The sequence below is a fragment of the Vitis vinifera genome, chromosome 3 (assembly GCF_030704535.1).
Source record: "Vitis vinifera cultivar Pinot Noir 40024 chromosome 3, ASM3070453v1".
In the NCBI taxonomy this organism is placed as follows: Eukaryota; Viridiplantae; Streptophyta; class Magnoliopsida; order Vitales; family Vitaceae; genus Vitis; species Vitis vinifera.
The window spans coordinates 19,956,907-19,977,000 of record NC_081807.1 but is presented as its reverse complement, the minus strand read 5'-3'; the positions used below and the strand labels follow the sequence as shown (position 1 = coordinate 19,977,000).

General features: G+C 34.7%; 2 protein-coding genes across 4 annotated transcripts; both read left to right on the top strand.

The window, feature by feature from the left end:
- The first annotated feature begins 866 nt into the window (after nt 1-866).
- Nucleotides 867-5,089, top strand: LOC100246847 (pentatricopeptide repeat-containing protein At1g71210, mitochondrial). Of its 2 annotated transcripts, XM_002269100.4 has the most exons (3): nt 867-3,776; nt 4,537-4,595; nt 4,731-5,089. In XM_002269100.4, exon 1 carries the CDS (start codon nt 944-946, stop codon nt 3,587-3,589), a length of 2,646 nt encoding a protein of 881 aa, XP_002269136.1. In that variant the 5' UTR covers nt 867-943; the 3' UTR covers nt 3,590-3,776; nt 4,537-4,595; nt 4,731-5,089. The 2 variants fall into 2 exon arrangements, with proteins under 2 accessions (XP_002269136.1, XP_010648201.1); XM_010649899.3 differs by having other exon boundaries at nt 867-4,595.
- A 9,962-nt stretch (nt 5,090-15,051) lies between these two features.
- LOC100263906 (50S ribosomal protein L20-like) lies at nt 15,052-18,967 on the top strand. 2 transcript variants are annotated; one of them, XM_002268427.4, is made up of 3 exons: nt 15,052-15,201; nt 16,994-17,202; nt 18,600-18,967. In XM_002268427.4, the coding sequence occupies exons 2-3, from the start codon at nt 17,017-17,019 to the stop codon at nt 18,789-18,791; spliced, it is 378 nt and encodes a 125-aa protein (XP_002268463.1). In that variant the 5' UTR covers nt 15,052-15,201; nt 16,994-17,016; the 3' UTR covers nt 18,792-18,967. The 2 variants fall into 2 exon arrangements, with proteins under 2 accessions (XP_002268463.1, XP_059592051.1); XM_059736068.1 differs by having other exon boundaries at nt 15,191-15,362.
- Nucleotides 18,968-20,094: the final 1,127 nt, after the last annotated feature.

Here is a 20,094-nt window from a genome sequence, read left to right as displayed (position 1 = left end):
AATGTTAAATATTAAACATATGTAGCATATTAGAAACTCCACTTTCATTTTTTTGTTTTTAAAAATAAAAATAAAAATGTGTTTAGTGATTATATAATAAGTAAAAAATGTTTCAATAATTTTCGGTAAGTTTCATTTTAATAGTTATATATATATATGTAACAAGTCATGACCAAAAAGTTTGGGTTTGGTTATATTTTCTAAAATTGTTTATTATTTTTTAATTTAAAAATAAGTTTCAAAAAATGATTAAAAAATTCCATATTTTTGTTTTGTTTATAAAAATTGATGAAGAACAATTTTTACTTGTTATTTAAAAATTATTTTTTATTTTACCTTGTTTTTAAAAATTGTTTTCAAAAAACAACAACCACAAACGGTAATAGGCTCTTTGTTTTAGTACAATTTTTTAAATGGTTTTAAAAAATAAATTTACAATTATAATTCTTAATTTTTTTTAGAAACTTTTTTTAAGAACAAAATCCTATCAAAAAATTAAAAATAACTTTATTTTCAAAATATATTTTTAGTCTCAACTTTATCAAACATGTTTTTTAAGTTAAAAAACTATCTCTCAAAAATTCAAAAGAAAATGTTTTCAACAATAATTTTAAGACAAAGCCTAAGAATATATGTTTTACAATGTTTTTAATTTTTGTCAATTAATTTAGGAAACAATTTTTTTATAACAAAAATAGTTGTTTTCACTTATTTCTAGTATTTATATTTATATATAATTTTAATATTTTAAATTATTTTTAAAAATATTCTAAGAAACAACTTTAGCAACTATCCTTTTGAGTTAAAAAAGCTTTTAAAAAAAAAAATCCGTAATAATAATAATAATAATAATAATAATATTCGTTTGAAGCTCATCTTGCTCGGAGAAGAAAATCCTCAGTCTCTCGTCAGTGTCTCAGTCCAATGCTCTTCTTCGTAAAAGATGCTGAGAACCAAGCTCTCATCCACCAATCCACCTAGGGTTTTTAGGGTTTTAAGGGTTTTGGGAGTTTCGATTTCCACCTCCACGGTATCCCCCACAACCCCTGCATCCCCGCCGCACAACCACCTCCTCCCTCGCCATAACCCCGTCGTTTTGGGCGGAATCGGCTCTCTTCAAGCCAAAGATGTGGTTCTCTCCTTCAAACAGTGGTTCAAATCCCCCCAAAATATCCTCCTTATGGACCAGATTTTCCGAATCCTCTCCGATCTCCCGCCGGACGATGCCGACGCCGCCCTCGGCCGCCTCCGCCTCCCGCTTTCGGAGCGGTTCGTTCTTGATGTGCTTGCCCATGGCAGTGATGTTTTGTCTTGTCTTAAATTCTTTGATTGGGCTGGAAGGCAACCGGGGTTTCACCATACCCGTGCCACGTTCCATGCCACGTTCAAGATCCTTGCTCGAGCGAAGCTCATGTCGCTCATGCTGGACTTCCTGCAGAATTATACGGAGCTCCGGTATGTGCATAGAGTTAGGTTCTATGATACCCTGGTGATGGGTTATGCGGTTGCGGGCAAGCCGGAGATTGCCCTCCAACTGTTTGCGAAAATGCGGTTTCAGGGTCTTGATTTGGATAGCTTTGCTTATCATGTTTTATTGAATGCGTTGGTGGAGGAGAATTGTTTTGATGCGTTTCGAGTTGTGGTGGAGCAGATTAGGATGAGGGGGCTTGATAACGAGATTACCCATTCAATTATTGTGAAGAATTTTTGCAAGCAGGGGCAGCTGGACGAGGCGAAAGCGTTTGTGGAACAGTTGGTCGAGAGCGGGAGAGTTGGATTGAGTGGTGGGCATATGGTGGGTTTAATTGTGGACGCTCTTTGTAAGAGGAAGAGGTTTGGGGAGGCGGGTAGGCTGGTGGAGGAATTTCAGGGGTCTGGGATGGTTTCCGTGGAGCAGGCTTATGGAGTGTGGATTAGGGATCTTGTTCGGGCTGGGAGGCTTGATGGGGCTCTGGAGTTCTTGCATAGCAAAAAGGAGTCTGAGGGGTATGTGCCTGAGGTATGTGGTTATAACATTTTGATATGTAGGCTTTTGAGGGAGAATCGACTTGAGGAGGTGCTTGATTTATTGATGGAGATGAGGGAGGGTCAGATTTTGCCGGACAAGGTCACAATGAATGCTGTCTTGTGCTTCTTTTGTAAGGCTGGAATGGTGGATGTTGCTCTTGAGTTGTATAATTCAAGGGCAGAGTTTGGACTCTCTCCGAATAGCATGGCCTACAACTATCTGATTAACACTCTCTGTGGGGATGGGAGCACTGATGAAGCATATCACGTGTTAAAGCATTCTCTTGAGCAAGGTTATTTCCCAGGCAAGAAGACCTTTTCCATTCTTGCTGACGCTTTGTGCCAAGAGGGGAAGCTGGACAAGATGAAGGAGTTGGTCCTTGTTGCCTTGGATCGCAATATTATGCCAAGTGCTTCCACCTATGACAAATTTATATTAGCTCTTTGTAAAGCGAGGAGGGTAGATGATGGTTATTTGATACAGGGGGAACTCAACAAAATAAATAAGGTTGCTAGCAAAAATACTTACTTTAATATGATACGTGGGTTTAACATTTTAAATAGGGCAGATATTGCTGCCAGACTTCTTATTGAATTGCAAGAAAAAGGTCATACCCCTACAAGGTCTTTGTTCAGAGCTGTTATTTGTCGTCTTTGTGATATGGATAATGCAGAAAAGCAGTTTCTCAAACTGCTAGAGTTGCAGTTGTCTCACCAGGAGCCTAACTGTCAGGTTTACAACTTCTTCATTGATGGAGCTGGGCATGCCAAAAAACCTGAGCTTGCTCGAGAAGTGTTTGAGATGATGGTAAGAAGTGGAATTGTGCCAAATTTGAGTTCTGACATTCTGATGTTGCAGAGTTACCTAAAGAATGAAAGAATCTCCGATGCTCTAAATTTCTTTAGTGACTTGCAAAAAAGGAGGAAGGTAGGGAGGAAACTATGCAACACCATGGTCGTTGGCCTTTGCAAAGCCAACAAGGTGGATATTGCATTGGAAATCCTGAAGGAAATTAGGGAAAAAGGAGTAACTCCAAGTCTTGAATGTTATGAGGAGCTTGTGAAGGTACTTTGCACGAATAAAAGATACGATGTGGTGGTAAATCTTATTGATGACTTAGAGAGAGTTGGGCGGCATGTTTCATCCTTTATTGGTAATGTACTTTTGTTGCATTCTTTGAAGACTCCGGAGCTTTTTGAGACTTGGGTGCATGCTAAAGATGCGCACAATGAGATTTCTTCTCCTAATTTGATTCTTGGCCAGCTAATTGGTGAATTTTCTGGTTGTATTGGAGTGAACCAAGATTTTAATTACTTGGAAGAGGTTATGCAACAGTGCTTTCCACTTGACCTCTACACTTACAATATGTTGTTGAGAAGACTTACTAGGAGCGACATGGACCTTGCATTGGAATTGTTTAATAGGATATGCCAGAAAGGGTATGAACCCAATAGATGGACTTATGATATCTTAGTACATGGTCTGTTTAAGCATGGTAGGACATCTGAGGCCAATAAATGGGTGGAGGAGATGTTCTGCAAAGGGTTTGAGCCAACGGAGGCTACCAAACTTCTCATTTAATAGGAGATTTTCGGCAAAGGTTTCGATCCAACCAAGCATATGAAACCATTCATCTAGGAGGAGATCTTCAGAGGGTTCGATCCAACTGAGCATGCCAAACAATTTATCTAATGGGGTTCAACCAACCAAGCAACCAATCTATTCATCTATTAAGTAATTAACAGTCTCCTGTGTAGGAGAGTTAAAGGTATAAAGTTAAACATTCACAATCAATGTTTGCTGCCTCAGTAAGATTGATCATCTGAGATATTTTGTTTCCTGTACATTGCTTTCTTTCATGCCTTTTTCCCTCAACGGCAACAAGAGATGGTGTACCACAATTTCCCTCAACAAATTTCTTTCATGTCATTCAATCTATTCATTTTTTGAATGGCAATGGATAAAGAGTCTAACTTCATGTCTTGTGTTGTATCAGATTGATGGAGAAGTTCATTTTGATTCTTTTTGTCTTGCTTAGATGGTGTACCACAATTTGTTGTATAAGAAAAAAAGCTACACATCCTTGTTTGTTTTTTAATTTGTTTTCTCCTTCATGGTGAATAACCCTCCCGTTTTTACACATATTAGATTTTTTTTTTCTTTTCTTTTTTCTTTTTAACATTAGAAACAAGCATTGTATTTCAATTAATAAGGGGAAAAAAGGATGAGCCTTAACACAGCTAAACTATTTTAAGAAGGTGGCAAAACAATTGGGGCAGAAGCCTAGTGATGAAGCAGCCAAGAAAATGTTCTTAAAGCTGTTTACTTGATCGGCATCATAAACGACTACTTAGTCCCTTCCTTAGGAAACCTTCTGTGCTTCAGTCCTACTCAAGAGTAATAGCATCTTTTACAAACCATTTTTTCTACTTAATATTATAGAGAGCAGTAATTTTTTATATAAAATACCAGGTTGGTTTTATTTTACTTTTTCTATGTTTTGCCCTTGATGTTTTTCTATGTTTCAGGAAATACATAAGCAAGGAGAAAGGAAGTCCTTTCTTAGGCTCAGGGACAGGACTGATAGGTTATTATTCTCTCTTTCTGTCAAGTTCTGGTTATATATTTTCTGACTTTTCAGCTTTGATCCAATTCAATTATCATCATTGCTTGCACTTGTTAACTAAAATGTCATGGAACAAAAAAATTGTGTGCTAAACAGGGTTGGAATTGAGATCCCAAAAATTGAAGCCCAGCTTAAGCACTTGTCAGTAGAAGGAGATGCATATGTTAGGACCAGGGCACTTCCTACTCTGCTCAATTCTACAATGAACTTCATGGGGAATTGCTAATGAACAATTCTCTGCAATATTCCTATCCACTGTTGAGGGTCTTTTTGGAATACCTCCCTCTTAGCATTAAGAATTTTTCTAAAAAGTGTTGTTGATGGTCCCACAAGGTAATTTGAGATTCAGTTGCCAGTATTCCAGAAATGGGGTTGTCTGCCTCTAATGTTAATACTCCAATATGTGGGATATGCTTTAATGACTATGATGAACTTTTCATAGTGTCAGATTTGAACTATGCTGTAGTTGTGTTTGATAGTTAGAATTGATTAAATCAGTTGTTGAGTTGTGAAATGCTGCTAATTTTTTTACTTCATTTGTTTTGATGCCCATTTCTTGAAGAAGATGGTTCATTGGCAATAGTGACTGGTCAGGTAGAAAAAAAACGAATCTGAATGAGTTGAAGTTCCAATAAAATTGACTGGTCTTATTTCTTTATGCTATTTGTGCTTGTGCATTCAGGGGTAGCTTCTTCAGACTTGTACCTCTCAGCATAAGTTGCAATAGATGCTACCATAACCCTTTTATTCTTTTGCTCTGTTTCCATTTTTTGTTCTTTTTTTTCCTCTCAATTTGTTTGGGCCTTACGGATAGAATGTAAACCAGTTCCATGGTTTGGGTTTCCAAAACCTGTCCCACTGTTCTGTATATTAGAGATGTTGAGAAGCTTCTATGTAGATCAATATTACTTGTTCCAAAAAATGTTGAACGAACTGTCTGGGTCAGTATTGATCCTTTGGCTCTCAAATTATGGATTTGGATGATAACTACAGAGGTGTGGATGAGAAGCTTACTTTTCTATTCCCTTACAACATTGAAACCGGACCTCCGGAATATGAAAGGCATTTCGTCAGATCGATGACTCAACTGGATGTGGCTATGGAAATGACACAGCCTGAGGAAAACAAAAACGATATTATTTTATCTGCATGGCAGACACCATAGTTCTAGTAACCACATAGAAGAAATTGTGGCATTAGTATTTCTCTTATAATTTGATGGATAACAAATTCCAAAAATACAAATATGGGAAGCTTATTATTCCATCCAAGAGGTTGGATTAGAGTGTTCTCTAATGGTTTTCTCTATATTTTGATTAATAGCCACTTATTGGATTGGCTATGAAACAGTTTGACCCATGGGTTGAGTGTATTCCAGGAAGGCAAGTCTGGCTGCAAAGCATGCTCTGAAACCGGAAGCACATACTGAACCATCTATACAAGTACTAACCCTAGAAGTCCCACCTTTAGGGAAACGAGTTCCTAGCTCTACAAGGCCAACTTTGGTTTACTCAAGTAAGAAAGCAACCATCACTAAACCCGTCCAAGAATCAGAATTGGCCACTTCCTACGAGGTAAATAATTCATCTTCTCCTGATATTTCTCCTGATATTAGTGATCTAAATCTGCCCATTGCAGTGAGAAAAGACACAATCCACTTTCTAATTTTGTGTCCTATAATGGATTTTCATCATCTCATAGAAATTTTCTCACCGGTTTAAACACCATAGCCATATCGAGGACCTTATTTGAGACATTAAATAGTAAGGAGTGGAAACAAACCATGAAGGTCAAGAAGCAAGTGACAAGAATGGGACTTGGGATGTGGTTGAGTTACCAAGAGAGAAGAGTCAAGAAAGGTGCAAGTCGGTGTTCACAATAAAGTACAAGGTGAATGGTTCTCTTGAGAGAGTACAAAGTCAGGCTTGTTTCCAAAGGTATATTTAGACATTTGGAGTAGATTACCAAGAGACTTTTGCACCAATAACCAAGATGAACACTATGAGAGTTTTACTCTCTTTAGTTGCCCAATTTGATTGGGACTTACAACAATTTGATGTGAAAAATGTGTTCCTATATAGAGAGCTCAAAGAAGAAATTTATATGGATCTTCCACTTAGCTTTAATATGCACTTGAAAGGAAAAAAAGCATGTAAATTGAAGAAAGCTTTGTATGGGCTAAACCAATCTCCAAGGCTTGGTTTGGAAGATTTCCTATGTAGAAAGCTTGAAAAAGAAATTTATATGGATCTTCCACTTTGCTAAATTTAATATGCACTTGAAAGGAAAAAAGTTATGTAAATTGAAGAAAGCTTGTATGGGCTAAAACAAATTCCACGGGCTTGGTTTGGAAGATTTGCTAAAGTCATGATAACTGTTGACTATAAACAAAGCCATGGTGACCACACCTTATTTGTTAAACACTCAGCCTCAGAGGGAGTAATCACCCTACTAGTTCATGTGGATGATATAATAGTGACTGAAAATGATCTTGAAGAAAGAGAAGCGTTTAAGCAGTGCTTAGCAAAAGAGTTTGAAATAGAAGATCTTGGAAAACTAAAGAATTTCTTGGGAATTGAAGTGACTCACTCAAAAAGGGGAATTTTTGCCTCCCAATAAAAGTATGTTCTTGACTTATTGCAGGAGACATGAAAAACAGGATGTAAATTGGCTGACACACCTATTGACCTGAATCACAAGCTTGGAGAAGCAAGTGAGGATGCAACCATGGACAAGGGTATGTACCAGAGATTGGTTAGCAGGTTGATTCACCTCTAACATATGCAAACGGAGATTGCCTATGTAGTCGACCTAGTGAGTCAATTCATGTATAACTAGAAGGAAGTGCATCTACAAGCTGTATACAGAATACTACACTACATGAAAGTAACTCTAGAGAAAGGAGTTTTGTTTAAGGAAAGCACTAAGTCATCATTGGAGTCCTATACTAATGTAGATTATGCAAGATCAGTTGTTAATGTGAAGTCTACTATAGGATAATTCACTTTTCTTAGAGGGAACTTGGTAACTTGGAGGAGTAAGAAACAAAACATTGTTGCAAGATCTAGTGCAAAAGGAGAGTTATGTGCAATAACCAAAGGAATTTGTGAGTTGTTTTGGCTTAAGATTATCTTAGAGGACTTTGAAGATTAAATGAGAGACACTAATGAGACTTTATTGTGATTATAAGTTAGCTATCAACATTGTACATAATCTAATACAACATGACAGAACCAAGCATGTAGAAGTAGATAAACATTTTATTGAGGAGAAGTTGGACAATGGTTTAATCTATACGCCATATGTGTCTACTGGAGGTCAATTAACCAATGTCTTAGCGAAAGGATTAGCCAATACTCAATTTCAAGAAATCATTATCAAGCTAGGAATGGATAATATTTAGTCACCAGCTTGAGGTGGAGTATGGGAAATACAACTATGTCATATAGAAGTGTGTGTGTACACAACTATGTCATATATAACTGTGTATGTATACAATTGTGTATATCTATGTACAATTGTGTGCATATATGGTTGTGTGGATTTGTGTATATAATCCTTGATTTGTAGGGATTTTTAATTTTTTTTTTTTTTTATGTTGTATATATTTTAAGGGTTGCATATGTATATATATATATATATATGAATGAGAAATACAATTTTTCTCCACATTGGCAAAGGGTGGCTAATGGCAAGCGTAATAGGAAGTATATCAAGGTCTTAGAGAATGAAGGAAGAACAATTTTGGATAACATAGATAATATTTTGATGGAGATTTTGCATTTTCGTGAAAAACTATATTTGAGCCCTCCTAGAGAGTCTTGGAGGTTAGAAGTTTGAGATTGGTCACCCTTTTGAATATAGAATGCTTCATGGTTGGAAGGCCCTTTTATTGAAAAAGGGATTTTTAAAGCCATTTTTCAGTTAGATAGGGACAAGATCCCGGGCCTGATGGTTTCATCATTGTTATATTTCAAGAGTGTTGGGATGTGATTAAGAAAAATTTAGTAAGGATGTTTTTCAGAATTTCATACAAACGGGGTAGTTAATCAAAGTACAAATGTATTCATTCCTCTAGTGTCCAAAAAGAGTCAAACAAAAAGGATTTCCAATTTTTGACCTATGAGCTTGACCACTTGTTTGTATAAGGTCATAACCAAAGTCTTATATGAGGTGTTCTTCATGAAACTATCCATGTTACACATGGAGCTTTTGTTCAAGGAAGGCAAATATTTGATGCTATGTTGATAGCCAATGAAATAGTGGATAAAAAAAGACGTTTTGGAGAGGAAATGGTGGTTTTCAAAATTGATTTTAAAAAGGCTTATGATTATGTGGATTAGGGTTTTCTAGTCCATGTACTTGAAAGGAATGGGTTTAGTTCTAAATGAAAGACTTGAATGAGAGGTGGTTTATCCTTCGTATTTTTTGCAATCTTAGTGAATGGCAATGCTAAAGATTGGGTCAAAGCTTTTAGAGGCCTAAGATAAGGAGATCTGTTATCTCCTTTCTCCTTAACCATTGTGGATAATGTATTAAGTAGAATGATGTTAAGGTTGTGGAGAGTAGGTTATTAGAAGGCTTCACTGTAGGTAGAAGTAAGACTATAGTGTCCCATTTGCAATTTGCAAATGATACCATCTTCTTTTCAAGAGCCTATTTGGAAGAATTGCAAACTCTTAAGATAATTTTGTTTAAGTGTTTGGACATATATATGTACTTTTATTAGGGAAATGACTTTGGAGGTTTCCTAATAAAAGTTTTGTTGTTTGGCATTAGGTTATTCTAAACATTTATGAGACACATACTAATGGGTAGGATGCCAACACTACCGTCAGCTGATCACGTCGTTGCCCTTGAAAGGCCATTGATAGGTTTTTCAGGATTTTACCAAATGCACTTGGTTAGTGGTGGGAAATGGGACAAGAATCTGTTTCTAGGAAGACTTTGGTGGAGGATCAACCCTTTGTGTTCCAAATTCCCAAGTTTATTCAGAATTGTCATAGTAAAAAACCTTACTATTTTCTTAGGTGCACTTATCCTTTTTCTTGGAACTTAAACTTTTGTTGTAACCTTTCTGATTTTAAGATAGGAGATTTTTAAAGACTCATATCCTCTCTTTCTCACTTAATTTATCTCCATTTTTTCTAAATGCGAGAGTTTGGTCTTTATCTTCTTCAAGTTTATTTACAATAAAGTCGTTCTTTTTAGCCTTGTCCAACCATGCTAATCAAGTTCTATTATTCCTTGATGATTTTGTTTGGAAATCACAAGTCTTACTTAAGGTCAAATCCTTCGTTTGGCTAGTGGCACACAAAAAAGTAAATACCAATAACATACTACAATTGAGAAGATCTTACAAAGCCCTCAGTCTTGATATTCGTCTCTTATGTAAGGAGAGTGGTGAATCGGTGAATCATCTTTTCTTACATTGTCCTTTGACTTTGGGCTATGACATGGATTATTCAAATTGGCTCATTTGGACTAGATTCCTTCTAGAAGTATGTGTAACATGATGGCCATCTCATATAAATGGTTGGGAAATTCCATTAGAGGCAAGGTTCTATAGCAAACCACTTGTCTTGCTTTGATTTGGGTTGTGTAGGAGGAAAGAAACACTAGGATTTTTTACGACAAGGTGAAAACTTCAGAGGTTCTTTGGGATATCATTCATTTTTTTGCTTCCTTTTGGGCCTCTAATACCACAACTTTTAAGGGTATTCCCCTTAATATGATTCAACTTGATTGGATGTCAATGTGTAGTTCCAAAGGTGTAGGCTAGCAAGGATTGATTAATATTTGTATATTCCTATATTGGTTATGACACCTCACAGTTATATAGATTTACTTGGTGCTTCAAAAGTCCTTGCATACTTCTGGTGTAGTTTTTTTGGAGGATTTTCATCCTTCTATTGTACCTCTTATTACTTATCTTAATATATTATATTATTGTTTTGCATAAAAAAATAAACAATAAAAAGATCAAGTAGTAAAGCGGAATTCAAAGCGTGACGTATGAAATTTGTGAATTGTTATGGCTAAAAATTACTATTGAAGATCTAGAATCAAGTGGCAATGACTAATGAAACTCTATTGTGACAACAAGTCTGCTATCAACATGCTCATAACCTAGTTCAACATGGTCAGACCAAACATATGGAAGTGGATCAGCACTCATAAAAGAGAAGCCAGATTGACTGATATGCATACCATATGTTTCAACAAATGGACAACTTGTAGACATCTTTACTAAGGGATTAGCCAATCCCTCATTTCAAGCAATCACAAGCAAGTTAGGAATGGATAAATATCTATTAACAAATGCAATTTTCAGTCATGGACAAATTAACAAATACATAGGTTTGAACTTGAAGGGAATGGATGGTTTCAACTGTATGAAGATTGTGGAAAGAGGGTACCGACCTTTATGGGGGATACTTTTTTGGCTAGCAGCTCAGTGAGCTTAAAGTACACACTCTTTCTTTGACAAATACGTTCATAAGAAAATTACCCTGGCAATGACAGGTTCTTTGGGACTCAAGCATGCAGATTCAGTCCGATAACATAATTCAGATGAAATTTCCCTGATACTGTTCTCGCCTCATGTTAGGGGCATCTTGGATTTTCTACCTTCAACTAGCTTTGGTTACAGCATACAGGTCAATTTGTGAGATCAATTTCTTTTGTTACACTAGTTTCTTCCACTATAGGATGTGCACAATATGAGATCCACACGATTGTCTGGCGATGATTCAAGACATGCAGGAGGATGAACTGTGTCACCCGATCACCGAAATAACAGTGTTCAGTCACCCTAAAATTGGTTAGATGTTACAGAGGCAGCTTTGGTCATAAAAAAGTAATCTGAGGGTTGTGGTGTTCCAGGATCCCTCACTGTTGTTTCTTTTCCAAAGCAGATGAACATGGTTACTGTTAGCCCAAGAGTTCTCCTAATCGGGTTTTGATGATAATAATTCATGGTTAAGTGACTAATTGGTTTAAATGTTTAAGTATCTCAGGTATAAACTCGAAAATTCATCAAAGGACCAAATGGATAAAAGATCGAAAAACTTTGAAGACTTGTGATCATAGGAAACTAATGTAAGATGAATGCATGAGTGCACTTAGGATTTTCACACGTTTCATGCATCTTTGAAAACTCAGTTTATTCCTTAAAACATCGATTTCATTAAAACCCGAGTTTTTAACTAATGTACCTTAGGCAAAATGTTTTATAATTGGTTTAATAATTTACCTAAAGACCTTGCCTAAGTGTTAGAAAAGAAAGGATTAAAAAATAGGTTTTCGGGCCCAAAAAGGCTCAACCTATCGAGGCTATGGCCAACCGATCAACAGATTAAGGAACCGGTCGACCGATTGTGGTCGTCCGATCGAGGAAGGTCAAAAACCTTCTCTCTCTCCCAGTAGCCTTCTGTTCCCGGTCGAGGTGTTTCCCTTACCGGTCGAGGACCGGTCGAGGACCGATTGAGGCAACGGTAACCTGTCATGCATTAAATGCTCCAACGGCTAGTGAACTGGTTGACCCCTAACTCGATCGGACGAGGTTACCCTTTTGCTGTTTTTGACTCACGAGCTTAGAAACCTATAAATTGAGAGTTCCACTTCATTTATTGATAAGAGAACACTTGCATTCAAAGCCTACCTACCTGTTCTTGATCAAAAAGCTCTCATTTCTTTCATAGTGCATTAAAATCACCACTTGCATATCCTTTGGTGCACTCTTGTTTGTCATCCTAGCTTTGTCTTGTATTTGAGTCATCTTTAAGTTAGGTTGAGTGATTATATCTTGTAACAATCTAAGTATTAAAACCTTCAAGAGGGTTGAATCTTGAAGAGGTTGTGTAAGAGTCCATTGGAGCCAGAATCCAAGTGTAAGAAGATTGGAAGCTTGGTTGAAGTTTCAAGTTAGTGAAACCCTCACTCGGTTAGGAGGTTGAGGAGAGTGGACGTAGGCAAGGAAGTGCCAAACCACTATAAACCCGAGTTTGAATTCTCTAAACTCTATCTCTTTACTTTACTTATATTTTGTTTAAATTTATTGTGATTGAAAAGATTTTAAAAACTCAATTCACCCCCTCTTTTGGGTGTTTTTCTTAACTAAGCATAGCCTTTGTTTTCTTAGTTACCTTTCCATAGTTCCATTAATACCTTGTCCATTTTTTCTCCAAGATATAAAGACTAGAACAAAAATCTGTTTAGAGCTTCAAACGTTCTTAAATCTGTTTTTTAATGTTTTCAAATATTTTTTAAGAAATAATTTTTATCTGTAATGCTTTATTTTCAATCATTCTCTGTAGGTAATTTTTTTAAAAAAATAATTCTTAGAAAGAACAAGTTCCCAAAAAACTCACCTTCGAGTGAGGAAAACAACTTTTTGTTTTTCAAAAATAGTTCTCTATTTTCAAAAATAGTTTCCAAATAAGCTTTGATAATTTGTTTAGAAATTATTTTTGAAAACAATTTTTTTTTAATTTCAAAATCATGTTTTGACAAATGTTTTACTGAAAATGGATTTTCAAGAATTTGGTTTGAACACATATTTTTGAAAATAATTTTAGCTCAATTTTTTGGCAGAGTATTTCGAAAGTATGACAAATACCTTGTGAAAGCTTTTCAATTATGCATTAATGCACATTAGACTTTTAACGGAAGGAAGAAACTTAGGGTCTCTTTCGTAACTGTTTTAAAATACAGTTTTAAAAAGCAGTTTATAAGAATAGTTTTTAAAAACTATTTTATAATGTTTTTAACCTATTTTGAATATTTTTAAATATATTTTAAAAATAATTTTTATATCTAGTATTTTATATTTTATTATTCTCTATATAATTACTTTTTAAAACAATCTTCAGAAAATAAGTAAAAATAATTAAAAGATGTGTTTTGAAAACAACCTAAGGCTTGTTTGACAACTACTTTCAAGAACAGTTTTTTGTTCTCTAGAACCAAAAATTAGGAAAACATGTTTAGTGATCAAAAATTGTTTTTTGTTCTCAAGAACATAAAATATGATATTTTCAAATAACATCTTTTAGTTATTTTTGCTTGTTTTCTAAAAATTGTTTTAAAAAATAATTATATAAATATATAGAAAGATTAAAAATAAAACATTAGACATAAATTTTATTTTTAAAACATATTTAAAAATATTAAAAATAGGTTAAAAGTATTTTAGTTTTTCAAATAGAGTTTTATTTGACCAAACATCATAAAATAGTTTTCAAAAACTATTTTTTTTAAAAAAAATTTAAAACTATTTTAAAAAACAATTACCAAACGAGGGTCTCTAGTTTTTATTCTTAAAAATAAAAAACATAAAACAATTTTTTATTGACGAATGTGTTTTCTTGATTTTTTGTTTCGAATGACATAAAATTACTCTAAAAAACAGTTACCAAATAGTCCCTTAGAAACTGTTTTTTATGTTTGGATTTTGGAACAAAATTTTGTTTCTAAAAATAATTAAAAACTATTTTTAAGAACCAAAATAAAATAAGTAATAATGATAATAATGTGTAGGAGGAAAATGAATGTTTGAACAGTTTGTTTGTGCTAAGAATTGCTGCCATAATGCCTTTATAAATGCTCTTGTAGATTTTTATTTTATTTGATTCTTAGTTTCTATGTAGAAGGTTCAAAGTCACTCATTTCCTGAGGAAAAATTAAAAGAAAATAAAAATGAAAAATGAAAAAAATAAGAAAAATTAAAATTAAACTATTTTTATGTGTTTTAAACTTATTTAATTTATTTATAATTTTTTAATTAAATTTTAGTATTTTTTTGTATTTTTATGGTAAAATTAAACATAATAAAATTATTTTTCTGATGTTTTTTTTCTTTGAATACTTTCCTTGGAACTTGCATGACATTAAAGCATCCAAATGTCGTAAATATTAAGTTTGGTTTTCTAAAAATACTAATGAATAAAAATTTATGGTTTTTTATCATTAAAAATACTAAAAAAATCAAATTTTAACTCAAATTAATTTAAAATTTTATATTTATAAATTATTTAATTTTTATATATAAGAGTAAAAATAAGTAAAATGAGTTTTAAGAGGTGTGTGGAATAATTTACTTTTTATTTTGTTTTAAATTTTTTTCTTTCCTTTATATGTTTCCCTCGGAATATATTTGACTTCTAAATTTTTTTTAAGAAAAATGCAAGAAAAAAGAAATATAAATAAAGAATTTTACTAGGCCTTATCAAATAAATTCTAATAATTTTTGTATTGGAATATTATTTTATTAAATTTATTAAAGGTTTAAATACTTGCCAATGTAATAATTGGTACACAAGGAAAATTTTATATTGCTTTTATCCTAATAATAATAATTTTAAAAAAATGGTAAATAAATAAATAAAAATGGTAAGGAGGTCATTTCTGATCGATCCGGGTTGAATTTTGAACCGGCCGGTTCTCTGAGTTGTCCTTATTTCAAAACCAAACCCCTGAACCGGACACTTCGACTGCACCACTTTCTCCTTGTAGGGTTTTCAATTTTCTCCTCTGTTTGGTTTTCGAGAAACCTCACACAATATAGGCAAGTTTCAATATTTTGAATCTTTATCTTATGTTGTTTTTCGGTCTGCTTTCTGAAAATAAAGGGATAAAAAAATGGAGAATTGCTGAGGCTCAGTTCGAGTGGAAGTTTTGGTTTCTTTGTTTTCTCAGAAACCAAACAGAGACTTAGGGCTGTCGAAAGTTATTCTTTTTTCTTGTTGATTGCATAATAAATCATCGTGCTGAGATTGTTCGCTCTTGGGTTTATTGATTTGTCGGCTGCTCTTGGAGTTTTTGTTGTTAGATATTTTCACAACACACTGTTTCAGGGAATAATTATCACAATGATAATCATAGTTGTAATTTTCCGTACAAATTACTGGAATTCATGCCTGTTGCATATGAAATATGAATTAGGAGAGGCGGGAATTTAACTGTCTTAATCTTGGTAGCCATGTGCTTGACATCTGGAATATTCTATTCTGGCCTTCGAAGCGAAATTGCATGATTTTTTTCGCTTGGAAGAGGCTTATGCCTTTTTCAAGAAATTGTGGGAAACAGCAATTATCTTAAATGCTTTTGAAATTGAATGTTGCTTGGGTTCTGTTGGAGTTTTACAGTGCTTGCTCGATTCAATGCCGGGAATTTTATAGACTTGTATTTAGGGCCAGAGTTCCCCCTGTAGGCTCTGATGTTAATGAATGATGTAAATTTTTCGGGGCCTGTTTCTCGAGAAAATGTTTTCTGTTTCTAAAATTGGAAAAATTGATATGGTATAGAGAACATGTTGGGCAACATGTTTTCAGAAACCGTTCATGGAAATGTTTCTTAGAAGTGTCTTTTTTTAGAGAGCATTCAAAATACTGATTTCTGCATCTGGAAAAAAAATGCAAGCATTTCACAATAAAAAATGAAAATGTTCATTGGTTTTATTTTCAGCTATGAAAACATTTGTGAAGTTTGCATTTTTCCTACCAAACTGTCCGTTCCTTTCATTTTGCGTACTCCTTAGGTGTGCCAGGATGAATAAAGTGGTCTCCGTTTTTTTTGTTTTTTTTTTTTTTTGTTAGAAAAACCATTGGGAACAATCTCCATTAGCAGTCAGACTACAACTTAGTGACCTTCATGAACAATGAATCCATGAAGGATTATAGTAATTTGGGAGACTATGGGTTAATCATGGATCAAAGTTGAAATATGTTTATCACTAAAGGAGGGACAAGTGGTTTTGATTTGTTTCATGAACTAAAATCTGAAAACAACGAGTACAAAAAATATGAGAGAGAGAAGTATTTATAATCATAGGAGTCAACATAAAACCCAATGTTTTTGGAAGTTTGTAAAATTACCCCCTTTATCATTTTATCATATAAAAAAATGGAAGAGGGGTGGTTGTGGTCTTAGGATGTATGTTTCTTTGGAAGGGTTGAGGAAGAAACCTGGTGGGGGATGTTGTGAAAACCGAGCTTAGCCACTCCTTGGGTGATTTGGCACAAGACGAATGTGGGAATCTTTGAATATAGAAGGGGCCCATTGATGATTTGTGGGGTAGTACTTGGTACTAACTTCTCAAAGGATGCTTGTCATTGATGGGATCACTGGCACTCCTGTCAGCATTACATTGTTAGAGTTGAGGTTAATTTGCTCATTTCATCAAAGGGGCCAAGTAGGCTCCCCCATCTATAGTGTTCCCTTCTCTTTGAATGACACAGGGTAAATGGTTAAATGCCTGTGATTTCATAGCAGTGACTTCCACTTGATTGATATTGTACAAACCATTCCAAGGTAAATGCCAAGCAAAGTGGAATTAACACCTTTGTGTGAATGTGCAGTCTGCATTGAGAAAGATAGAAAGATGAACAAGGACAAAATATTTAAGCTAGCAAAAGGATTCAGGGGGAGGGCGAAGAACTGCATAAGGATAGCGAGAGAGAGGGTGGAGAAGGCATTGCAGTATTCTTACAGAGATCGAAGAACCAAAAAAAGGGACATGCGCTCTCTTTGGATCGAAAGGATTAATGCTGGCTCCCGCCTGCACGGAGTATGCTTCTCTTTTTTACATACATCCTTTTTCCTTTTCAACTGCTCTGTAAATACCACTTTCTTTAACTCATTTCTATCAATTTCTCCTTCTCTAATTTCTTTCTCGATCTTTCTCACACTTTTTGATGCATAGATGATTTTTATCCTTAAATGATTTGTTTTCAGCAATCCATCTCTGTTGCAAATTGTTTGAAAATGAATTACTTTGACTACTGTTAGGGCAACAACTAAGCTCGACTCATCCCTAACGATTTCATATATTGCCATTCTGAGCATTAATGTTCACAGCTTGACAATATAGCTTGAAAATGCAATAGTTCACATTTATTCTAATTGTAACAGAGAAAAATGTTACCTATTACGATGGTAGCGAGGATGTTCATATTGATGACTGAAGATTTTAAAAGAATAATTGTTGTGTTTTATGGATTGTTAGCAGTGGTGTTGCTTGTGGTAGTAGTGCCAATGATACTGCAAATCATTGTAATGATTAGGCATCGTAATCGGTGGCCTATTATGTTGGTTAAGGGAGTAGCACATAAAACTGAGAATATTTCTGTGTGAACTTGCTTAATTGATGAGCAAGGATAGAACATTCTAGGTTTTAAGCCTTGTGATAATTGAAAAATGATTTTAGGGTTATCGAATATAGAGATATATGCACACATATAATAAAATGCTTATTCTACTCAGAAGCTTAGCCAAGCAGCCATTGTGTCCATCACTCAAGTTTGAGTTGTTGCTTGTTGTGCCATGTTGCTCCAATGCTGCTGCAGCAGCAAATTTCATGCCGCAAAGCCATTCTTCTAATGCAGTAAACCTGTTAATGACCACCTTGTCTGGGTTTTGGAATGTTCTGCAAGGTGCCACCATTTGGGGCCTTTGTTCTGAATCAAAGTTGTTAGGGCGCTAATAAACTGCTCTCACTAGGTGGAGTCGACACCCTGGTCAACTTAGACTGCAAGTACTTTTGCACTGCCTTTTCGAATTGCAACAAAATTACATCCTTTTCCCAGTTGGCTTCACTCTCCATACTTCCCTTACAATGAGCTAGATAGTCGGTTCTGTTCTTCTTGCTCTGCTCCATGGATTATGATCTTAGATCCTGTGGTAAAATATTACCATGTCAAATTTTCTAACCTATTTTGAACATAAAAAATAAAATAAAATAAAATGTAAAAGGGGAAGAGCCAGGAGGGGGAGATTGGTTTGAGAGAGAGAGCCTAAATATTCAAGCATAACTATTGTAAAATTTCAAGCATAATTTTGCTATGTTATCATCCTCATACTTGTCTGTTCTGAAAATATAGGAGGCTTTCCTTCAATAACAGTATACGTAAGCTAGAATTTGACTTATTTGTTTCCTTCGTTTTCTACCTTGGTCTTGTCTCACAGGTTAATTACAATAACTTTATACATGGGTTGATGAAGGAGAACATCCAGCTGAACAGGAAAGTTCTCTCAGAGCTGTCTATGCATGAACCTTACACCTTCAAAGCCCTGGTGGATATCTCACAGAATGCCTTCCCTGGAAATAAGAAAGCGGTGCTTCCTCCCAGAAAGGAAGGCATTTCAGTTGTTCTGTAATTGGCCATTTTGATCACCTTCCCATTCATTTTCCCCCTCCTGTTATAGAGTATGTCTGTAACAGATGTTCCAAAACCTGTTAGGTTTTTATATTGGATCAGTGCTCACTGAATGCAAGAAAAAACAAAAAGATATGTTATTTCTTTTTTCCCCGAATATCATATTTGATTGAATAATTAACATTGCTCCAGGTTTTGGTGGTTTATGAAAACAGGGCAATGCAAAAGATCGAAGAAAGGAGATAATGTGGAGCCTTGATAATGTAAGCAAATTGGCTTAATCTTTGATAAACTTTAGTAAAAATGCGAAAAAGTTGAGTATTAATATGAATAAGGTGCATTTAACATAATCGTCCATGGTTTTAATCATCTAGTCTTGCTGTTTAGATGTGAGCCTTTTTTAACCATTAGTAGGTGATCTCTTCTTGTTTTAAGTCCATAGTTGGGGTTGTTCTCAAGAAGCTATGGCCTCTTATACCATGGACTAGAATCTCCCCTGTGACATTTAGTCAACTTCAAATATCTTAGTAACTCTAGTTAGATTTGCTGATTTGGTCATATATTTGAACTTTTTTGCACCCTAATATCTTGTGAAACACCCTCTAGGCTCTATTATATGGTAGATAGCTTTAGAAAATGTCCCTTTTTCTTCATATGTAAATTTTTGTCCTCCTCTGGAACCTTCTACAAACCTTTTCCAATCCTTTACCACTTGGGCAAGCCTCGAGTGGTAGCATTAAAGTCATTAGCTTTAGAAGATGTCCTTATCACTCTTTACTTCAATTTTTCATAGGTTTTTGCCATTTCTAAGGATGAAACCTTGCAATCAAAATCCCTAAAACTTTTAAAATTAGGCTTCTTTTATTGTAAAGAGTTCGAGTAGCATCATTTCTATAGTAAATCTATTAATTATGTAATAAGTTGTATTAACTTCCTCTACTGAAAACTGTTAAACTAAGTCATTTCCATTAAGCTTCATGGATGTTATATGTTGAAGAGTTATACTTTCTCTTTGTAAATCTATTTTGTTATTAGTTTCTTGTAGGTTTTTAAAGGTATATGTACACTAGAAGTTACTAATTCATTCAATCCTTCCATCTCCAAAGAACATGATGCTTCCTTCATATTCAAGAAGGCTTGTAAATTTTGTTTTATCACTGTGTTGAGCAACTATGATAAAAAATTCTATGAAATTATTTAGAAGCTCTTTTTGGGGTTTCTCATTCAATTTTCTGCTTTGTTCAAGGGACTTTTCATCTTCTTTTATTTTATTTTGAAAATCATTAGGTTTCCCGGTTGATGGA